Raw genomic sequence first — 21,950 nt, forward strand, 5'->3', positions numbered from 1 at the left:
TTTAGATGTTTCACTAAGAACAGAGAAGATGGTAAAAGAGGGGGGGGTGTGGCATTGTTAATCAAGGAAAGTATTACAGCGGCAGAAAGGACGTTTGAGGACTCGTCTACTGAGGTAGTCTGGGCCGAGGTTAGAAACAGGAGAGGAGAGGTCACCCTGTTGGGAGTTTTCTATAGACCTCCAAATAGTTCCAGAGATGTAGAGGAAAGGATAGCAAAGATGATTCTTGACAGGAGCGAGAGTAACAGGGTAGTAGTTATGGGGGACTTTAACTTTCCAAATATTGACTGGAAATACTATAGTTCGAGTACTTTAGATGGGTCTGTTTTTGTCCAGTGTGTGCAGGAGGGTTTTCTGACACAGTATGTAGACAGGCCAACCAGGGACGATGCCACATTGGATTTGGTACTGGGTAATGAACCCGGCCAGGTGTTAGATTTAGATAAAAGCAAAATATTGCGGATGCTGGAAATCTGAAACAAAAACAAGAAACGCTGGATTCACTCAGCAGGTCTGGCAGCATCTGTGGAAAGAGAAGCAGAGTTAACGTTTCGGGTCAGTGACCCGAAACGTTAACTCTGCTTCTCTTTCCACAGATGCTGCCAGACCTGCTGAGTGAATCCAGCATTTCTTGTTTTTGTGTTAGATTTAGAAGTTGGTGAGCACTTTGGTAATAGTGATCACAATTCGGTTAGGTTCACCTTAGCGAAGGGCAGGGACAGGCATATACAGCAGGGCAAGAATTATAGCTGGGGGAAAGGAAATTATGATGCGATTAGGCAAGATTTAGGATGCGTAGGATGGGGAAGGAAACTGCAGGGGATGGGCACAATCGAAATGTGGAGCTTATTCAAGGAGCAGCTACTGTGTGTCCTTGATAAGTATGTACCTGTCAGGCAGGGAGCAAGTTATCGAGCGAGGGAGCCGTGGTTTACTAAAGAAGTTGAAGAGCTTGTCAAGAGGAAGAAGAAGGCTTATGTTAGGATGAGACGTGAAGGCTCAGTTAGGGCGCTTGAGAGTTACAAGCTAGCCAGGAAGGATCTAAAGGGAGAGATAAGAAGAGCAAGGAGAGGACACGAGAAGTCATTGGCAGATAGGATCAAAGAAAACCCTAAGGCTTTCTATAGGTATATCAGGAATAAAAGAATGACTAGAGATAGGTTAGGGCCAATCAAGGATAGTAGTGGGAAGTTGTGTGTGGAATCGGAGGAGATAGGGGAAGTGTTAAATGAATATTTTTCGTCAGTATTTACAGTGGAGAAAGAAAATGTTGTCGAGGAGAATACTGAGATACAGACTACTAGGCTAGATGGGATTGAGGTTCACAAGGAGGAGGTGTTAGCAATTTTGGAAAGTGTGAAAATAGATAAGTCCCCTGGGCCAGATGGGATTTATGCTGGGATTCTCTGGGAAGCCAGGGAGGAGATTGCAGAGCCTTTGTCCTCGATTTTTATGTCGTCATTGTCGACAGGAATAGTGCCGGAAGACTGGAGGATAGCAAATGTTGTCCCCTTGTTCAAGAAGGGGAGTAGAGACAGCCCTGGTAATTATAGACCTGTGAGCCTTACTTCGGTTGTGGGAAAAATGTTGGAAAAGGTTATAAGAGATAGGATTTATAATCATCTTGAAAAGAATAAGTTCATTAGAGATAGTCAGCACGGTTTTGTGAAGGGTAGGTCGTGCCTCACAAACCTTATTGAGTTTTTCGAGAAGGTGACCAAACAGGTGGATGAGGGTAAAGCCGTGGATGTGGTCTATATGGATTTCAGTAAGGCGTTTGATAAAGTTCCCCACGGTAGGCTATTGCAGAAAATACAGAAGTATGGGATTGAAGGTGAATTAGTGCTTTGGATCAGAAATTGGCTTGCTGAAAGAAGACAGAGGGTGGTGGTTGATGGTAAATGTTCATCCTGGAGTATAGTTTCTAGTGGTGTACCGCAAGGATCTGTTTTGGGGCCACTGCTGTTTGTCATTTTTATAAATGACCTGGATGAGGGTGTAGAAGGGTGGGTTAGTAAATTTGCAGATGACACTAAGGTCGGTGGAGTTGTGGATAGTGCCGAAGGATGTTTTAGGTTACAGAGGGTCATAGATAGGCTGCAGAGCTGGGCTGAGAGATGGCAAATGGAGTTTAATGCGGAAAAGTGTGAGGTGATTCACTTCGGAAGGAGTAACAGGATTGCAGAATACTGGGCTAATGGGAAGATTCTTGGTAGTGTAGATTAGCAGAGAGATCTTGGTGTCCAGGTACATAAATCCCTGAAAGTTGCCACCCAGGTTAATAGAGCTGTTAAGAAGGCATATGGTGTGTTAGCTTTTATTAGTAGGGGGATCGAGTTTCGAAGCCACGAGGTCATGCTGCAGCTGTACAGAACTCTGGTGCGGCCGCACCTGGAGTATTGCGTGCAGTTCTGGTCACCGCATTATAGGAAGGATGTGGAAGCTTTGGAAAAGGTGCAGAGGAGATTTACTAGGATGTTGCCTGGTATGGAGGGAAGGTCTTACGAGGAAAGGCTGAGGGACTTGAGGTTGTTTTCGTTAGAGAGAAGGAGGAGAAGAGGTGACTTAATAGAGACATATAAGATAATCAGAGGGTTAGATAGGGTGGATAGTGAGAGCCTTTTTCCTCGGATGGTGATGGCAAACACGAGGGGACATAGCTTCAAGTTGAGGGGTGATAGATATAGGACAGATGTCAGAGGTAGTTTCTTTACACAGAGAGTAGTAGGGGCGTGGAACGCCCTGCCTGCAACAGTAGTAGACTCGCCAACTTTAAGGGCATTTAAGTGGTCATTGGATAGACATATGGATGAAAATGGAATAGTGTAGGTCAGATGGTTTCACAGGTCGGCGCAACATCGAGGGCTGAAGGGCCTGTACTGCGCTGTAATGTTCTATGTTCTATGTTCTATAATTACAGAATAAGGGGGCACACATTTAAAACTGAGATGCAAAGGAATTTCTTCTCTCACAGGGTGGTGAATCTCTGGAATTCTCTGCCTCAGAGTTGTGGAGGTTAGGTCACTAAATGTATTTAAGGAGGAGGTAGACAGATTTTTGAAATCTCGGGCAGTCGAGGGGTATGCGGAGCAGGCCCGAAGGAGGAGTTGAGGCCTGGGACAGATCAGCCATGATCTTATTGAATGGCAGGGCAGACTTGAGGGGCTGAATGGCCGACTCCTGCTCCTACTTGTGTTGTGGTGGGAAGAATGAGGAAAGACAATATAGAGAATAAAGGATACAATTCTAAAGCAGATGTAAGAGCAGAGGGACCTGGGGGTATATGTGCACAAATTATTAAAGGAGACAAGGCAGGTTGAGAAAGTGGTTAATCAGGCATTTGATATCCTAGACTTTATAAGTAGAGCATAGAGTACAAAAACAAGGAAGTTATGGTGAACCTTTATAAAACGCTGGATGGCCTCAACTGGAGTATTGTGTCCAGTTCTGGGCACCGTATTTTAGAAAGGATGTGAAGGCATCAGGGAGGGTGCAGAAAAGATTTGTGAAAATGGTTCCAGGGATGAGGGATGTCAGTTACATGGATAGATTGGAGAAGATGGGGCTGTTCTCTTTAAAGAGAAGATTAAGAGGAGATTTGATAGAGGTGTTCAAAATCATGAAGTGTAGCTCGGGAGAAACATCCCTTTGGCGGAAGGATCGAGAACTAGAGACAACCAGTTAAGATGAACAGCAAAAGAACCAATGACGAGATGAGAAGAAATGTTTTTACGCAGTGAATGGTTAGGATCTGGAATGCACTGCATGAGAGTGCGGTGCAGCAGATTCAAACCTGTATTTCAAAAGGGAATTGCATAATTACCTGAAGAGATAAAGGTTTTCAGGGATATGGGGAAAAGGTGAAGGAGTGGGACTCGGTGAGTTGCTCTTGCTGTGAGTTGGCACATACACGATGGGCTGAATTGCCGCCTCCTCTGCTGTAACCATTCTATGATTCTATCCACTGTCCCTTCAAACACTCCCAAGACAGGTACAGCACGGGGTTAGATACAGAGTAAAGCTCCCTCTACACTGTCCCCCATCAAACACTCCCAGGACAGGTACAGCACGGGGATTAGATACAGAGTAAAGCTCCCTCTACACTGTCCCTTCAAACAATCCCAGGACAGCTACAGCACGGGGTTAGATACAGAGTAAAGCTCCCTCTACACTGTCCCCATCAAACACTCCCAGGGCAGGTGCAACACACTCTCACCCAGTGAATTGGTCACTCCCTTGTCTGGTGGCCGGTCACTCTCGCGTCCAGTATTTTTTATCCAGACACTCCCTTTGCTTTATTACCCATCCTGCTTATTATTATTGACTGCATGATTATTTCTGGCAGAAAATTGATGTTATCGATTCATACTGCAGTGCTCCATGTCTGAATCCCTCCAGTCAGCTTTCTGCCCCTGCCACAGTACTGAAACGACTCTTATCAAAGTCACAAATGATATCCTCTGTGACTATGACAAAGGTAAACTTTCTCTTCTTGTCCTTCTCGACCTGTCTTCAGCCTTTGACACGGTTGACCACACCATCCTCCTCCAATAACTCTCCACTGTCATCCAGTTGGGTGGGATTAGTTCGCCTGGTTTCATGCTTACTATCCTGTCGTAGCCTGCAATGGCTTCTCTTCCCGTGCTCGCCACCATTACCTCTGGTGTTCCCCAAGGTACTATCTTTGGTCCCGTCCTATTTCTTATCCCCATGCTGTCCCTCAGCAACATCATCCAAAATTACAGCATCAAGTTTCCACAAGTACGCTAACAACACTATCTCTACCTCACCACCGCCTCTTTTGGCTCCTTCACTGTCACTAAATTATCAGTGCTTATCCAACATTCAGTACTGGATGAGCAGAAATTTCCTCCAATAATATTGGGAAGGCAAAAACCATTATCTTTGGTCCTGCCACAAGCTCTATTCCCCAGCACACTCCCTGACGACTGTCTGAGGCTAAACCAGACTGTTGCCAATATTGGTACCATATTTGGTCCTGAGATAAGCTTCCAACCACATATCTGCACCACTGCTAAGATCCACCTCCATGATATTGCCTGACTCCACCCCACTTCAGCTCATCTGTTGCGAAGCCCTCGCTCATGCCTTTGTTACCTCTAGTTTTGAGTATTCCAACACACTCCTGGCCTGTCTCCCACATTGTACGCTCTGTAAACTTGAGGCTATTCAATACTCTGCTGTGTGTCCCCTAACTCATCCCAGGTCCCATTCACCCATCACCCCTGTGCTTGCTGACCTACATTGGCTCCTGGTCAAGCAATGCCTTGATTTAAAAATTCTCATCCTTGTTTTCAAATCCCTCTGTGGCCTCGCCCCTCCCTATCTCTAACCTCCTCCAGCCCTACAACGCTCTGAAATACCTGCCTCCTCCAATTCTGCCTTCTTGAATTATCCGTATTTTAATCACTACACCATTAGCAACCGTGCCTTCAGTTGTCTGCATTCAAGCTCTGGAATTCCCTCTCAAACCTCTTCAACTCTCTCCCTCTTTCCTCCCTTAAGATACTCATTAAAACCTACCTCTTTGACCAAGATTTTGGTCAACTGTCTTAATATCTTACATGGCTGGGTGTCAAATTGTGCTTGATAATGCCCCTGTGAAAGGCTTTGGGATGTTTTACTAGATTATTGATACCAGTTAAGTCCAAATTGTTGGAGTTGTTGAAAATACCTATTGGTTTGAGGTAGATGACAACAAAGCTGATCAACTTTGTTTTGGGACATGTTACTATGTTAAAGGCACGATATAAATGCAAATTGTTGTAGTGCAGCAGGAGGCCATTTGACCCATCATGCCTGTGCTTGCTCTTTGAAAGAGCTAGCCAATTAATCCCACTTCTTTGCTCTTTCATCACAGTCAGCTTCCATATTTGGTAGCTGAGTTTGTATTTGGGTATCCTGAGGCTGTCAGCCTATTGCAAATTGGGAAGGTTTAAAAGTTTTATATGTCCTTTAATTTCCTCAATTTATCCTTCTCCATGCATCATGTTTTAGGTGGACTAGATGCTAAATTAACTGAGGCCGGGGATGAAGGTCCTAAAATTGCTCTAAGGGAGTGGGGAAAGTCAGCTTGGTTTCTCACTTTGAGCTAGTGACTCCTGCTGGAAAGTGCACATGTGGACTTCTATTTATGCCTCCCATGGTTTGATACCCTGCTGACATGTGGAAAGGAGGCATCCAGGGATTATTAGGGTCAGCAGCAGTTATCAGGGTGGGGTATTTCAGGAGCTCAGGGGTAAGGCTAACCAGGGATGGCTTTCAGAGTTGAGCATCAGAAGAGTGGAAGGACATGGGATCTCCCAGGAGAGACGACAAGGGCATCATGGCAGGGACATGGTATCAATGGCATGGAGAGAACTGACCCCTTTTATTGACAAGTTTAGCCACTTTATTTGCTTTTCTGTGTTTCCTTTCTCTCAAGGCCTCCCGCGTCCACACAGCCTCCTGGAGCTGGGAAGGCGAGGCGGACGGGCCTACAGACATATCCACCATTGCCAGTGCCATTCCGTGTTCGTCTGACAGGAGGCGCACTCCCTGTGGGGCCAGGCAGATGGCTTCAGTTGCTTCTCCCTCGGAGGTGAGATGCTTCACTCCTTGAAAATCATCCCATGCATCGTGGTCGGTTCAGAACTGACTCAGTATACCTGTAGATGCCTGATAAATCACTCTGAAATCATGGAGCCTGTACTGATCAATGGCTTTAGTAATGCCCCAAATTGTGAGAGAGACTGTGGGTCAGTAACATCCCACAGTGTGAGTGAGAGACAGTGACCGACCGACCCACCTACCCACCATCTGTGAGAGAGAGTGACTGTGAGTCAGTAACATTCCAGAGTCTTCGAGAGAGAGAGAGAGTGACTGTGGGTCAGGAACATTCCAGAGTCTTAAAGGGAGAGATAGAGAGAGAGAGACTGTGGGTCAGTAACATTCCAGAGTCTTAAAGGGAGAGAGAGTAAGACACGGTGGGTCAGTAACATTCCAGAGTCTTAAAGGGAGAGAGAGAGAGAGAGTGACTGTGGGTCAGTAACATTCCAGAGTCAGAGAGAGAGAGACACACACACACACACACTGTGGGTCAGTAACATTTCAGAGTCTTATAGAGAGCGAGAGAGAGAGAAAGGGAGAGTGACTGTGGGTCAGCAACATTCCAGAGTCTGAGAGAGAGAGACTGTGGGTCAGTAACATTCCAGAGTCTTAGAGAGAGAGAGAGAGAGTGACTGTGGGTCAGTAACATTCCAGAGTCAGAGAGAGAGAGACACACACACACACACACTGTGGGTCAGTAACATTTCAGAGTCTTATAGAGAGCGAGAGAGAGAGAAAGGGAGAGTGACTGTGGGTCAGCAACATTCCAGAGTCTTAGAGAGAGAGAGGGAGAGTGACTGTGGGTCAGTAACATTCCAGACTCAGAGAGAGAGAGAGACACACACACACACACACTGTGGATCAGTAACATTTCAGAGACTTAAAGCGAGAGAGAGAGAGAGAGTGAAAGGAAGAGAGACTGTGGTTCAGTAACATTCCAGAGTCCGAGAGAGAGAAAGACACACACACACACTGTGGGTCAGTAACATTCCAGAGTCTTAAAGGGAGAGAGAGTAAGACACGGTGGGTCAGTATCATTCCAGAGTCTTCGAGAGAGAGAGAGAGTGACTGTGGGTCAGTAACATTCCAGAGTCTTCGAGAGAGAGAGAGAGTGACTGTGGGTCAGTAACATTCCAGAGTCTTAAAGGGAGAGAGAGAGAGAGAGAGAGAGAGAGAGTGACTGTGGGTCAGTAACATCCCAGAGTCTTAAAGGGAGAGAGAGAGAGAGTGACTGTGGGTCAGTAACATCCCAGAGTCTTAAAGGGAGAGATGGAGAGAGAGAGTGACTGTGGGTCAATAACATCCCAGAGTCTTAAAGGGAGAGAGGGAGAGAGAGAGTGACTGTGGGTCAGTAACATTCCAGAGTCTGAGAGCAAGAGAGAGAGAGAGAGACTGTGGGTCAGTAACATTCCAGAGTCTTAGAGAGAGAGAGAGAGGGAGAGTGACTGTGGGTCAGCAACATTCCAGAGTCTTAGAGAGAGAGAGAGAGAGAGTGACTGTGGGTCAGTAACATTCCAGAGTCTTAGAGAGAGAGAGAGTGACTGACTGTGGGTCAGCAACATTCCAGAGTCTGAGAGAGAGAGAGAGAGAGAGAGAGAGTGACTGTGGGTCAGTAGCATCCCAGAACCTTAAAGGGAGAGAGAGTGAGTGAGAGAGTGACTGTGGGTCAGTAACATTCCAGAGAGAGAGAGAGAGAGAGAGAGAGAGAGTGACTGTGGGTCAGCAACATTCAAGAGTCTGAGAGAGAGGGAGAGAGACTGTGGGTCAGTAACATTCCAGAGTCTTGGAGAGGGAGAGAGAGAGAGAGAGAGTGACTGTGGGTCAGTAACATTCCAGAGTCTGAGAGAGAGAGTGAGACTGTGGGTCAGCAACATTCAAGAGTCTTGGAGAGAGAGAGAGAGAGTGACTGTGGGTCAGTAACATTCCAGAGTCTGAGAGAGAGAGTGAGACTGTGGGTCAGCAACATTCAAGAGTCTGAGAGAGAGGGAGAGAGAGAGAGAGAGTGACTGTGGGTCTGCAACATTCCAGAGTCTTAGAGAGAGAGAGTGAGTGACTGTGGGTCAGTAACATTCCAGAGTCTCAGAGAGAGAGAGAGAGAGTGACTGACTGTGGGTCAGCAACATTCAAGAGTCTGAGAGAGAGGGAGAGAGAGACACTGTGGGTCAGCAACATTCCAGAGTCTGAGAGCGAGAGAGAGAGAGAGAAAGAGAGAGAGTGACTGTGGGTCAGTAGCATCCCAGAATCTTAAAGGGAGAGAGAGAGAGTGAGAGAGTGACTGTGGGTCAGCAACATTCAAGAGTCTGAGAGAGAGAGAGAGAGAGTGACTGTGGGTCAGCAACATTCCAGAGTTTTAGAGAGAGAGAGTGACTGTGGGTCAGCAACATTCAAGAGTCTGAGAGAGAGAGAGAGAGAGAGAGTGACTGTGGGTCAGCAACATTCCAGAGTCTTAAAGGGAGAGAGAGAGAGTGACTGTGGGTCAGGAACATTCCTGAGTCTTAAAGGGAGAGAGAGAGAGTGACTGTGGATCAGTAACATTCCAGAGTCTTAGAGAGAGAGAGAGTGACTGTGGGTCAGTAACATTCCAGAGTCAGAGAGAGAGAGACACACACACACACACACTGTGGGTCAGTAACATTTCAGAGTCTTATAGAGAGCGAGAGAGAGAGAAAGGGAGAGTGACTGTGGGTCAGCAACATTCCAGAGTCTTAGAGAGAGAGAGGGAGAGTGACTGTGGGTCAGTAACATTCCAGACTCAGAGAGAGAGAGAGACACACACACACACACACTGTGGATCAGTAACATTTCAGAGACTTAAAGCGAGAGAGAGAGAGAGAGTGAAAGGAAGAGAGACTGTGGTTCAGTAACATTCCAGAGTCCGAGAGAGAGAAAGACACACACACACACTGTGGGTCAGTAACATTCCAGAGTCTTAAAGGGAGAGAGAGTAAGACACGGTGGGTCAGTATCATTCCAGAGTCTTCGAGAGAGAGAGAGAGTGACTGTGGGTCAGTAACATTCCAGAGTCTTCGAGAGAGAGAGAGAGTGACTGTGGGTCAGTAACATTCCAGAGTCTTAAAGGGAGAGAGAGAGAGAGAGAGAGAGAGAGAGTGACTGTGGGTCAGTAACATCCCAGAGTCTTAAAGGGAGAGAGAGAGAGAGTGACTGTGGGTCAGTAACATCCCAGAGTCTTAAAGGGAGAGATGGAGAGAGAGAGTGACTGTGGGTCAATAACATCCCAGAGTCTTAAAGGGAGAGAGGGAGAGAGAGAGTGACTGTGGGTCAGTAACATTCCAGAGTCTGAGAGCAAGAGAGAGAGAGAGAGACTGTGGGTCAGTAACATTCCAGAGTCTTAGAGAGAGAGAGAGAGGGAGAGTGACTGTGGGTCAGCAACATTCCAGAGTCTTAGAGAGAGAGAGAGAGAGAGAGAGTGACTGTGGGTCAGTAACATTCCAGAGTCTTAGAGAGAGAGAGAGTGACTGACTGTGGGTCAGCAACATTCCAGAGTCTGAGAGAGAGAGAGAGAGAGAGTGACTGTGGGTCAGTAGCATCCCAGAACCTTAAAGGGAGAGAGAGTGAGTGAGAGAGTGACTGTGGGTCAGTAACATTCCAGAGAGAGAGAGAGAGAGAGAGTGACTGTGGGTCAGCAACATTCAAGAGTCTGAGAGAGAGGGAGAGAGACTGTGGGTCAGTAACATTCCAGAGTCTTGGAGAGGGAGAGAGAGAGAGAGAGAGTGACTGTGGGTCAGTAACATTCCAGAGTCTGAGAGAGAGAGTGAGACTGTGGGTCAGCAACATTCAAGAGTCTTGGAGAGAGAGAGAGAGAGTGACTGTGGGTCAGTAACATTCCAGAGTCTGAGAGAGAGAGTGAGACTGTGGGTCAGCAACATTCAAGAGTCTGAGAGAGAGGGAGAGAGAGAGAGAGAGTGACTGTGGGTCTGCAACATTCCAGAGTCTTAGAGAGAGAGAGAGAGAGAGAGAGTGAGTGACTGTGGGTCAGTAACATTCCAGAGTCTCAGAGAGAGAGAGAGAGAGTGACTGACTGTGGGTCAGCAACATTCAAGAGTCTGAGAGAGAGGGAGAGAGAGACACTGTGGGTCAGCAACATTCCAGAGTCTGAGAGCGAGAGAGAGAGAGAGAGTGAGAGAGTGACTGTGGGTCAGCAACATTCAAGAGTCTGAGAGAGAGAGAGAGAGAGTGACTGTGGGTCAGCAACATTCCAGAGTTTTAGAGAGAGAGAGTGACTGTGGGTCAGCAACATTCAAGAGTCTGAGAGAGAGAGAGAGAGAGTGACTGTGGGTCAGTAACATTCCAGAGTCTGAGAGAGAGAGAGAGAGAGACTGTGGGTCAGCAACATTCAAGAGTCTGAGAGAGAGGGAGAGAGACTGTGGGTCAGTAACATTCCAGAGTCTTAGAGAGAGAGAGAGAGAGAGAGTGACTGTGGGTCAGCAACATTCCAGAGTCTTAAAGGGAGAGAGAGAGAGTGACTGTGGGTCAGGAACATCCCTGAGTCTTAAAGGGAGACAGAGAGAGTGACTGTGGATCAGTAACATTCCAGAGTCTTAGAGAGAGAGAGAGTGACTGTGGGTCAGTAGCATTCCAGAGTCTGAGATAGAGAGAGAGAGAGAGTGACTGTGGGTCAGTAACATTCCAGAGTCAGAGAGAGAGAGAGAGAGAGAGAGACTGTGGGTCAGCAACATTCAAGAGTCTGAGAGAGAGGGAGAGAGACTGTGGGTCAGTAACATTCCAGAATCTTGGAGAGAGAGAGAGAGAGAGAGAGAGTGACTGTGGGTCAGTAAGATTCCAGAGTCTGAGAGAGAGAGAGAGTGACTGTGGGTCAGTAACATTCCAGAGTCTGAGAGAGAGAGAGAGAGTGACTGTGGGTCAGTAACATTCCAGAGTCTGAGAGAGAGAGAGAGTGACTGTGGGTCAGTAACATTCCAGAGTCTTAGAGAGAGAGAGAGAGTGACTGTGGGTCAGTAACATTCCAGCGTCTGAGAGAGAGAGAGAGAGACTGTGGGTCAGTAGCATCCCAGAATCTTAAAGGGAGAGAGAGAGAGAGAGAGAGTGACTGTGGGTCAGTAACATTCCAGAGTCTGAGAGAGAGAGAGAGAGAGACAGTGACTGACTGTGGGTCAGCAACATTCAAGAGTCTGAGAGAGAGAGAGAGAGAGAAAGAGACTGTGGGTCAGTAACATTCCAGAGTCTTAGAGAGAGAGAGGGAAAGACTGTGGGTCAGTAACATTCCAGAGTCAGAGAGAGAGAGAGAGAGAGAGAGAAAGGGAGAGAGACTGTGGGTCAGTAACATTCCAGAGACAAAGGGAGAGAGAGAGAGAGAGAGAGAGTGACTGTGGGTCAGTAACCTTCCAGAGTCAGAGACACACACACACACACACACACACACACACACACACACACACACACACACACACACACACACACACACACTGGGTCAGTAACATTCCAGAGAGAGAGAGACTGTGGGTCAGTAACATTCCAGAGTCTTCGAGACAGAGAGTGAGTGACTGTGGGTCAGTTACATTCCAGAGTCTGAAAGGGAGAGATAGAGAGAGAGAGACTGTGGGTCAGTAACATTCCAGAGTCTTAGAGAGAGAGAGAGAGAGAGTGACTGTGGGTCAGTAACATCCCAGAGTCTTAAAGGGAGAGAGAGAGAGAGTGACTGTGGGTCAGTAACATCCCAGAGTCTTAAAGGGAGAGAGGGAGAGAGAGAGTGACTGTGGGTCAGTAACATCCCAGAGTCTTAAAGGGAGAGAGAGAGAGAGTGACTGTGGGTCAGTAACATCCCAGAGTCTTAAAGGGAGGGAGGGAGAGAGAGAGTGACTGTGGGTCAATAACATCCCAGAGTCTTAAAGGGAGAGAGGGAGAGAGAGAGTGACTGTGGGTCAGTAACATTCCAGAGTCTTAGAGAGAGAGAGGGAGAGTGACTGTGGGTCAGTAACATTCCAGAGTCTCAGAGAGAGAGAGAGAGAGAGAGTGAGACTGTGGGTCAGTAACATTCCAGAGTTTTGGAGAGAGAGTGAGTGACTGTGGGTCAGTAACATTCCAGAGTCTGAGAGAGAGAGTGAGTGACTGTGGGTCAGTAACATTTCAGAGTCTGAGAGAGAGAGTGAGACTGTGGGTCAGTAACATTCCAGAGTCTGAGAGAGAGTGAGACTGTGGGTCAGTAACATTCCAGAGTCTGAGAGAGAGTGAGACTGTGGGTCAGTAACATTCCAGAGTCTGAGAGAGAGAGAGAGTGACTGTGGGTCAGTAACATTTCAGAGTCTCAGAGAGAGAGAGAGAGAGAGAGTGAGACTGTGGGTCAGTAACATTCCAGAGTTTTGGAGAGAGAGTGAGTGACTGTGGGTCAGTAACATTCCAGAGTCTGAGAGAGAGAGTGAGTGACTGTGGGTCAGTAACATTTCAGAGTCTGAGAGAGAGAGTGAGACTGTGGGTCAGTAACATTCCAGAGTCTGAGAGAGAGTGAGACTGTGGGTCAGTAACATTCCAGAGTCTTAGAGAGAGAGAGGGAGAGTGACTGTGGGTCAGTAACATTCCAGAGTCTTAGAGAGGGAGAGTGACTGTGGGTCAGCAACATTCCAGAGTCTTAGAGAGAGAGAGGGAGAGTGACTGTGGGTCAGTAACATTCCAGAGTCTTAGAGAGGGAGAGTGACTGTGGGTCAGTAACATTCCAGAGTCTTAGAGAGGGAGAGTGACTGTGGGTCAGCAACATTCCAGAGTCTGAGAGAGAGAGAGAGAGAGGGAGAGTGACTGTGGGTCAGTAACATTCCAGAGTCTGAGAGAGAGTGAGACTGTGGGTCAGTAACATTCCAGAGTCTGAGAGAGAGAGTGAGTGACTGTGGGTCAGTAACATTTCAGAGTCTCAGAGAGAGAGAGAGAGAGAGAGTGAGACTGTGGGTCAGTAACATTCCAGAGTCTGAGAGAGAGAGTGACTGTGGGTCAGTAACATTCCATAGTCTTAGAGAGAGAGTGAGTGACTGTGGGTCAGTAACATTCCAGAGTCTTAGAGAGAGAGTGAGTGACTGTGGGTCAGTAACATTCCAGAGTCTGAGAGAGAGAGTGAGACTGTGGGTCAGTAACATTCCAGAGTCTGAGAGAGAGTGAGACTGTGGGTCAGTAACATTCCAGAGTCTGAGAGAGAGAGTGAGTGACTGTGGGTCAGTAACATTTCAGAGTCTGAGAGAGAGAGTGAGACTGTGGGTCAGTAACATTCCAGAGTCTGAGAGAGAGTGAGACTGTGGGTCAGTAACATTCCAGAGTCTGAGAGAGAGAGTGAGTGACTGTGGGTCAGTAACATTTCAGAGTCTCAGAGAGAGAGAGAGAGAGAGAGTGAGACTGTGGCTCCGTAACATTCCAGAGTCTGAGAGAGAGAGAGAGAGTGACTGTGGGTCAGTAACATTCCAGAGTCTTAGAGAGAGAGAGAGAGAGAGAGAGAGAGAGTGACTGTGGGTCAGTAACATTCCAGAGTCTGAGAGAGAGAGTGAGACTGTGGGTCAGCAACATTCCAGAGTCTTAGAGGGAGAGAGAGAGACTGTGTGTCAGTAACATTCCAAAGTCTTAGAGAGAGAGAGAGTGAGACTGTGGGTCAGCAACATTCCAGAGTCTGAAAGGGAGAGAGAGAGAGAGAGTGACTGTGGGTCAGTAACATTCCAGAGTCTCAGAGAGAGAGAGAGAGAGGCAGAGAGAGTGACTGTGGGTCAGTAACATCCCAGAGTCGTAAAGGGAGAGAGAGAGAGAGTGACTGTGGGTCAGTAACATTCCAGAGTCTTAGAGAGGGAGAGTGACTGTGGGTCAGCAACATTCCAGAGTCTTAGAGAGAGAGAGGGAGAGTGACTGTGGGTCAGTAACATTCCAGAGTCTTAGAGAGAGAGAGAGGGAGAGTGACTGTGGGTCAGTAACATTCCAGAGTCTTAGAGAGGGAGAGTGACTGTGGGTCAGCAACATTCCAGAGTCTTAGAGAGGGAAAGTGACTGTGGGTCAGCAACATTCCAGAGTCTTAGAGAGAGAGAGAGAGATAAGAGAGTGACTGTGGGTCAGTAACATTCCAGAGTCTTAGAGAGAGAGAGTGACTGTGGGTCAGTAACATTCCAGAGTCTTTGAGAGAGAGAGAGAGAGAGAGAGAGAGTGACTGTGGGTCAGTAACATTCCAGAGTCTTAGAGAGAGAGAGTGACTGTGGGTCAGTAACATTCCAGATGTCTTAGATAGAGAGAGAGAGAGTGACTGTGGGTCAGTAACATTCCAGAGTCTTAGAGAGAGAGAGTGACTGTGGGTCAGTAACATTCCAGAGTCTGAGAGAGAGAGTGAGTGACTGTGGGTCAGTAAAATTCCAGAGTCTCAGAGAGAGAGAGAGAGAGAGAGAGTGACTGTGGGTCAGTAACATTCCAGAGTCTTAGAGAGAGAGTGAGTGACTGTGGGTCAGTAACATTCCAGAGTCTGAGAGAGAGAGTGAGACTGTGGGTCAGTAACATTCCAGAGTCTGAGAGAGAGAGTGAGTGACTGTGGGTCAGTAACATTCCAGAGTCTGAGAGAGAGTGAGACTGTGGGTCAGTAACATTCCAGAGTCTGAGAGAGAGAGTGAGTGACTGTGGGTCAGTAACATTTCAGAGTCTCAGAGAGAGAGAGAGAGAGAGCGTGAGACTGTGGGTCAGTAACATTCCAGAGTTTTGGAGAGAGAGTGAGTGACTGTGGGTCAGTAACATTCCAGAGTCTGAGAGAGAGAGTGAGTGACTGTGGCTCCGTAACATTCCAGAGTCTGAGAGAGAGAGAGAGAGAGAGAGTGACTGTGGGTCAGTAACATTCCAGAGTCTTAGAGAGAGAGAGAGAGAGTGACTGTGGGTCAGTAACATTCCAGAGTCTGAGAGAGAGAGTGAGTGACAGTGGCTCCGTAACATTCCAGAGTCTGAGAGAGAGAGAGAGAGAGAGAGTGACTGTGGGTCAGTAACATTCCAGAGTCTGAGAGAGAGAGTGAGACTGTGGGTCAGCAACATTCCAGAGTCTGAAAGGGAGAGATAGAGAGAGAGAGACTGTGGGTCAGTAACATTCCAGAGTCTTAGAGAGAGAGAGAGAGAGAGAGAGTGACTGTGGGTCAGTAACATTCCAGAGTCTCAGAGAGAGAGAGAGAGAGAGACAGAGAGAGTGACTGTGGGTCAGTAACATCCCAGAGTCTTAAAGGGAGAGAGAGAGAGAGTGACTGTGGGTCAGTAACATCCCAGAGTCTTAAAGGGAGAGAGGGAGAGAGAGAGTGACTGTGGGTCAATAACATCCCAGAGTCTTAAAGGGAGAGAGGGAGAGAGAGAGTGACTGTGGGTCAGTAACATTGCAGAGTCTTAAAGGGAGAGAGAGAGAGTGACTGTGGGTCAGTAACATCCCAGAGTCTTAAAGGGAGAGAGAGAGAGAGTGACTGTGGGTCAGTAACATCCCAGAGTCTTAAAGGGAGAGAGGGAGAGAGAGAGTGACTGTGGGTCAATAACATCCCAGAGTCTTAAAGGGAGAGAGGGAGAGAGAGAGTGACTGTGGGTCAGTAACATTCCAGAGTCTTAGAGAGGGAGAGTGACTGTGGGTCAGCAACATTCCAGAGTCTTAGAGAGAGAGAGAGTGACTGTGGGTCAGTAACATTCCAGAGTCTTAGAGAGGGAGAGTGACTGTGGGTCAGCAACATTCCAGAGTCTGAGAGAGAGAGAGAGAGAGTGACTGTGGGTCAGTAACATTCCAGAGTCTTAGAGAGGGAGAGTGACTGTGGGTCAGCAACATTCCAGAGTCTTAGAGAGAGAGAGAGAGATAAGAGAGTGACTGTGGGTCAGAAACATTCCAGAGTCTTAGAGAGAGAGAGTGACTGTGGGTCAGTAACATTCCAGAGTCTTAGAGAGAGAGAGTGACTGTGGGTCAGTAACATTCCAGAGTCTCAGAGAGAGAGAGAGAGAGTGACTGTGGGTCAGTAACATTCCAGAGTCTTAGAGAGAGAGAGAGACTGTGGGTCAGTAACATTCCAGAGTCTTAGAGAGAGAGTGAGTGACTGTGGGTCAGTAACATTCCAGAGTCTGAGAGAGAGAGTGAGACTGTGGGTCAGTAACATTCCAGAGTCTGAGAGAGAGAGTGAGACTGTGGGTCAGTAACATTCCAGAGTCTGAGAGAGAGTGAGACTGTGGGTCAGTAACATTCCAGAGTCTGAGAGAGAGAGTGACTGTGGGTCAGTAACATTCCAGAGTCTTTGAGAGAGAGAGAGAGAGAGAGAGAGTGACTGTGGGTCAGTAACATTCCAGAGTCTTAGAGAGAGAGAGTGACTGTGGGTCAGTAACATTCCAGATGTCTTAGATAGAGAGAGAGAGAGTGACTGTGGGTCAGTAACATTCCAGAGTCTTAGAGAGAGAGAGTGACTGTGGGTCAGTAACATTCCAGATGTCTTAGATAGAGAGAGAGAGAGTGACTGTGGGTCAGTAACATTCCAGAGTCTTAGAGAGAGAGAGTGACTGTGGGTCAGTAACATTCCAGAGTCTGAGAGAGAGAGTGAGTGACTGTGGGTCAGTAAAATTCCAGAGTCTCAGAGAGAGAGAGAGAGAGAGAGTGACTGTGGGTCAGTAACATTCCAGAGTCTTAGAGAGAGAGTGAGTGACTGTGGGTCAGTAACATTCCAGAGTCTGAGAGAGAGAGTGAGACTGTGGGTCAGTAACATTCCAGAGTCTGAGAGAGAGAGTGAGACTGTGGGTCAGTAACATTCCAGAGTCTTAGAGAGAGAGAGAGAGAGAGTGAGAGAGTGACTGTGGGTCAGTAACATTCCAGAGTCTTAGAGAGAGAGTGAGTGACTGTGGGTCAGTAACATTCCAGAGTCTGAGAGAGAGAGTGAGACTGTGGGTCAGTAACATTCCAGAGAGAGAGAGAGAGAGAGAGTGACTGTGGGTCAGCAACATTCAAGAGTCTGAGAGAGAGGGAGAGAGACTGTGGGTCAGCAACATTCCAGAGTCTGAGAGAGAGAGAGAGAGACTGTGGGTCAGTAACATTCCAGAGTCTTGGAGAGAGAGAGAGAGAGAGAGTGACTGTGGGTCAGCAACATTCCAGAGTCTGAGAGAGAGAGAGAGAGAGAGAGAGACTGTGGGTCAGTAGCATCCCAGAATCTTAAAGGGAGAGAGAGAGAGAGACTGTGGGTCAGTAACATTCCAGAGTCTGAGAGAGGGAGCGAGAGAGTGAATGTGGGTCGATAGCATTCCAGAGTCTTAGAGAGAGAGTGAGTGACTGTGGGTCAGTAACATTCCAGAGTCTTAAAGGGAGAGAGAGAGTGACTGTGGGTCAGTAACATTCCAAAGTCTTAGAGAGAGAGTGAGTGACTGTGGGTCAGTAACATTCCAGAGTCTTAAAGGGAGAGAGAGGGAGAGTGACTGTGGGTCAGTAGCATCCCAGAGTCTGAAAGGGAGAGAGGGAGAGAGAGAGTGACTGTGGGTCAGTAGCATCCCAGAATCTTAAAGGGAGAGAGAGAGAGAGTGACTGTGGGTCAGTAACATCCCAGAGTCTTAAAGGGAGAGAGAGAGAGAGTGACTGTGGGCCAGTAACATTCCAGAGTCTTAGAGAGAGAGAGAGTGACTGTGGGTCAATAACATCCCAGAGTCTTAAAGGGAGAGAGGGAGAGAGAGAGTGACTGTGGGTCAGTAGCATCCTAGAATCTTAAAGGGAGAGAGAGAGAGAGTGACTGTGGGTCAGTAACATCCCAGAGTCTTAAAGGGAGAGAGGGAGAGAGAGACTGACTGTGGGTCTGTAGCATCCCAGAATCTTAAAGGGAGAGAGAGAGAGAGTGACTGTGGGTCAGTAACATCCCAGAGTCTTAAAGGGAGAGAGAGAGAGAGTGACTGTGGGTCAATAACATCCCAGAGTCTTAAAGGGAGAGAGGGAGAGAGAGAGTGACTGTGGGTCAGTAACATTCCAGAATCTTAAAGGGAGAGAGAGAGAGAGTGACTGTGGGTCAATAACATCCCAGAGTCTTAAAGGGAGAGAGAGAGAGTGACTGTGGGTCAGTAACATCCCAGAGTCTTAAAGGGAGAGAGAGAGAGTGACTGTGGGTCAGTAACATCCCAGAGTCTTAAAGGGAGAGAGGGAGATAGAGAGAGAGTGACTGTGGGTCAGTAGCATCCCAGAATCTTAAAGCGAGAGAGACAGAGTGACTGTGGGTCAGTGACATCCCAGAGTCTTAAAGGGAGAGAGAGAGAGAGTGACTGTGGGTCAGTAACATCCCAGAGTCTTAAAGGGAGAGAGAGAGAGAGTGACTGTGGGTCAATAACATCCCAGAGTCTTAAAGGGAGAGAGGGAGAGAGAGAGTGACCGTGGGTCAGTAGCATCCTAGAATCTTAAAGGGAGAGAGAGAGAGAGTGACTGTGGGTCAGTAACATCCCAGAGTCTTAAAGGGAGAGAGGGAGAGAGAGACTGACTGTGGGTCTGTAGCATCCCAGAATCTTAAAGGGAGAGAGAGAGAGAGTGACTGTGGGTCAGTAACATCCCAGAGTCTTAAAGGGAGAGAGAGAGAGAGTGACTGTGGGTCAATAACATCCCAGAGTCTTAAAGGGAGAGAGGGAGAGAGAGAGTGACTGTGGGTCAGTAACATTCCAGAATCTTAAAGGGAGAGAGAGAGAGAGTGACTGTGGGTCAATAACATCCCAGAGTCTTAAAGGGAGAGAGAGAGAGTGACTGTGGGTCAGTAACATCCCAGAGTCTTAAAGGGAGAGAGAGAGAGTGACTGTGGGTCAGTAACATCCCAGAGTCTTAAAGGGAGAGAGGGAGATAGAGAGAGAGTGACTGTGGGTCAGTAGCATCCCAGAATCTTAAAGCGAGAGAGACAGAGTGACTGTGGGTCAGTGACATCCCAGAGTCTTAAAGGGAGAGAGAGAGAGAGTGACTGTGGGTCAGTAACATCCCAGAGTCTTAAAGGGAGAGAGAGAGAGAGTGACTGTGGGTCAATAACATCCCAGAGTCTTAAAGGGAGAGAGGGAGAGAGAGAGTGACCGTGGGTCAGTAGCATCCCAGAATCTTAAAGGGAGAGAGAGAGAGAGTGACTGTGGGTCAGTAGCATCCCAGAATCTTAAAGGGAGAGAGAGAGAGTGACTGTGGGTCAGTAACATCCCAGAGTCTTAAAGGGAGAGAGAGAGAGTGACTGTGGGTCAGTAACATCCCAGAGTCTTAAAGGGAGAGAGGGAGATAGAGAGAGAGTGACTGTGGGTCAGTAGCATCCCAGAATCTTAAAGCGAGAGAGAGAGAGAGTGACTGTGGGTCAGTAACATCCCAGAGTCTTAAAGGGAGAGAGAGAGAGAGTGACTGTGGGTCAGTAGCATCCCAGAATCTTAAAGCGAGAGAGAGAGAGTGACTGTGTGTCAGTAACATCCCAGAGTCTTAAAGGGGGAGAGAGAGAGTGACTGTGGGTCAGTAACATCCCAGAGTCTTAAAGGGAGAGAGAGAGAGAGAGAGAGAGAGTGACTGTGGGTCAGTAACATCCCAGAGTCTTAAAGGGAGAGAGAGAGGGAGAGAGAGAGTGACTGTGGGTCAGTAACATCCCAGAGTCTTAGAGGGAGAGAGAGAATGACTGTGGGTCAGTAACATCCCACAGTGTGAGAGACACTATTATCCGACAGTTCTGATTAAAGGTCACAGACCTGAAACGTTAACTCTGTTTCTCTCTCCACAGATGCTGTCAGATTTTCTGAGTTTTTCCAGCACTTCTGTTTTCGTTTAGGAAATCATGATGTTGGGGGTAATATATTAGCATGCACCAACAGGGAACAGAGTGTCAGAATAAATGGGTCATTTTCAGGATGACAAACTGTAGCTAATGGAGTGCCACAGGGATCATTGCTGGGGCCTCAATTCTTAATGATTTGGATGAAGGGACCGACTGTATTCTAGCCAAATTTGCTGACGATACAAAGATAGATAGGAAAGCAAGTTCTGAGGCGGATACACAGAATCTGCAAAAGGATATAGGTAGGTTGAGTGAGTGGGCAAAAATTTGGCAAATGGAGGAGTATGTGGGAAAATGTGAGGTCCACTTTAGCAGGAAGAATAGAAAAGTAGAATATTATTTACATGGAGAGAGACTACAGAATGCTGCAGATAAAGGGAACTGGATGTCCTTGTACATGAATCAGAAACAGGTATGGCATGAAATTAGGAAGGCAAATGGAATGCTGTTCTTTATTGCAAGGGAGATGGAGTATAAAAGTAAGGAAGTCTTGCTACAACTGTACAGGGCATTGGTGAGACCATACCTAGAATACTGTGTACAGTTTTGAGCACCTTATTAAGGAGGGACATACTTGCTTTGGAAGCAGTTTAGAGAAGGTTCATAAGTACATCTTTTGGGCCTCCTTATCTCGAGAGACAATGGATACGCGCCTGGAGGTGGTCAGTGGTTTGTGAAGCAGCGCCTGGAGTGGCTATAAAGGCCAATTCTGGAGTAACAGGCTCTTCCACAGGTGCTGCAGAGAAATTTGTTTGTTGGGGCTGTTGCACAGTTGGCTCTCCCCTTGCGCCTCTGTCTTTTTTCCTGCCAACTACTAAGTCTCTTCGACTCGCCACAATTTAGCCCTGTCTTTATGGCTGCCCGCCAGCTCTGGCGAATGCTGGCAACTGACTCCCACGACTTGTGATCAATGTCACACGATTTCATGTCGCGTTTGCAGACGTCTTTATAACGGAGACATGGACGGCCGGTGGGTCTGATACCAGTGGCGAGCTCGCTGTACAATGTGTCTTTGGGGATCCTGCCATCTTCCATGCGGCTCACATGGCCAAGCCATCTCAAGCGCCGCTGACTCAGTAGTGTGTATAAGCTGGGGATGTTGGCCGCTTCAAGGACTTCTGTGTTGGAGATATAGTCCTGCCACCTGATGCCAAGTATTCTCCGAAGGCAGCGAAGATGGAATGAATTGAGACGTCGCTCTTGGCTGGCATACGTTGTCCAGGCCTCGCTGCCGTAGAGCAAGGTACTGAGGACACAGGCCTGATACACTCGGACTTTTGTGTTCCGTGTCAGTGCGCCATTTTCCCACACTCTCTTGGCCAGTCTGAACATAGCAGTGGAAGCCTTACCCATGCGCTTGTTGATTTCTGCATCTAGAGACAGGTTACTGGTGATAGTTGAGCCTAGGTAGGTGAACTCTTGAACCACTTCCAGAGCGTGGTCGCCAATATTGATGGATGGAGCATTTCTGTCAGAAATGCTCCATAAGTACATACGAACATACATATGCACTAGGAGCAGGAGTAGGCTATTCGGCCCCTCAAGCCTGCTCCACCATTCTATAAGATCATGGCTGATCTGTTTGTGGAGACAACTCCACTATCCTGCCGA

The 21,950-nt window shown here is 47.6% G+C and overlaps 1 protein-coding gene across 24 annotated transcripts in view; it reads left to right on the forward strand.

The window, feature by feature from the left end:
• cbfa2t3 (CBFA2/RUNX1 partner transcriptional co-repressor 3) overlaps window positions 1-21,950 on the forward strand; it is a 194,863-nt gene that overhangs the window by 143,189 nt on the left and 29,724 nt on the right. For 22 of the 24 annotated variants that reach the window (XM_068048969.1, XM_068048964.1, XM_068048966.1 and 19 more), the window contains 2 exons: window positions 4,346-4,477; window positions 6,446-6,601. The exons of 1 other annotated variant lie outside the window; for it this stretch is intronic. In XM_068048969.1, the coding sequence (XP_067905070.1) occupies window positions 4,346-4,477; window positions 6,446-6,601 (288 nt within the window). The remainder of the gene's footprint in view (window positions 1-4,345; window positions 4,478-6,445; window positions 6,602-21,950) is intronic. One more of the 24 variants, XM_068048978.1, reaches the window with a different exon arrangement.

This window comes from Heterodontus francisci, chromosome 17 (genome assembly GCF_036365525.1).
Source record: "Heterodontus francisci isolate sHetFra1 chromosome 17, sHetFra1.hap1, whole genome shotgun sequence".
NCBI lineage: Eukaryota > Metazoa > Chordata > Chondrichthyes > Heterodontiformes > Heterodontidae > Heterodontus > Heterodontus francisci.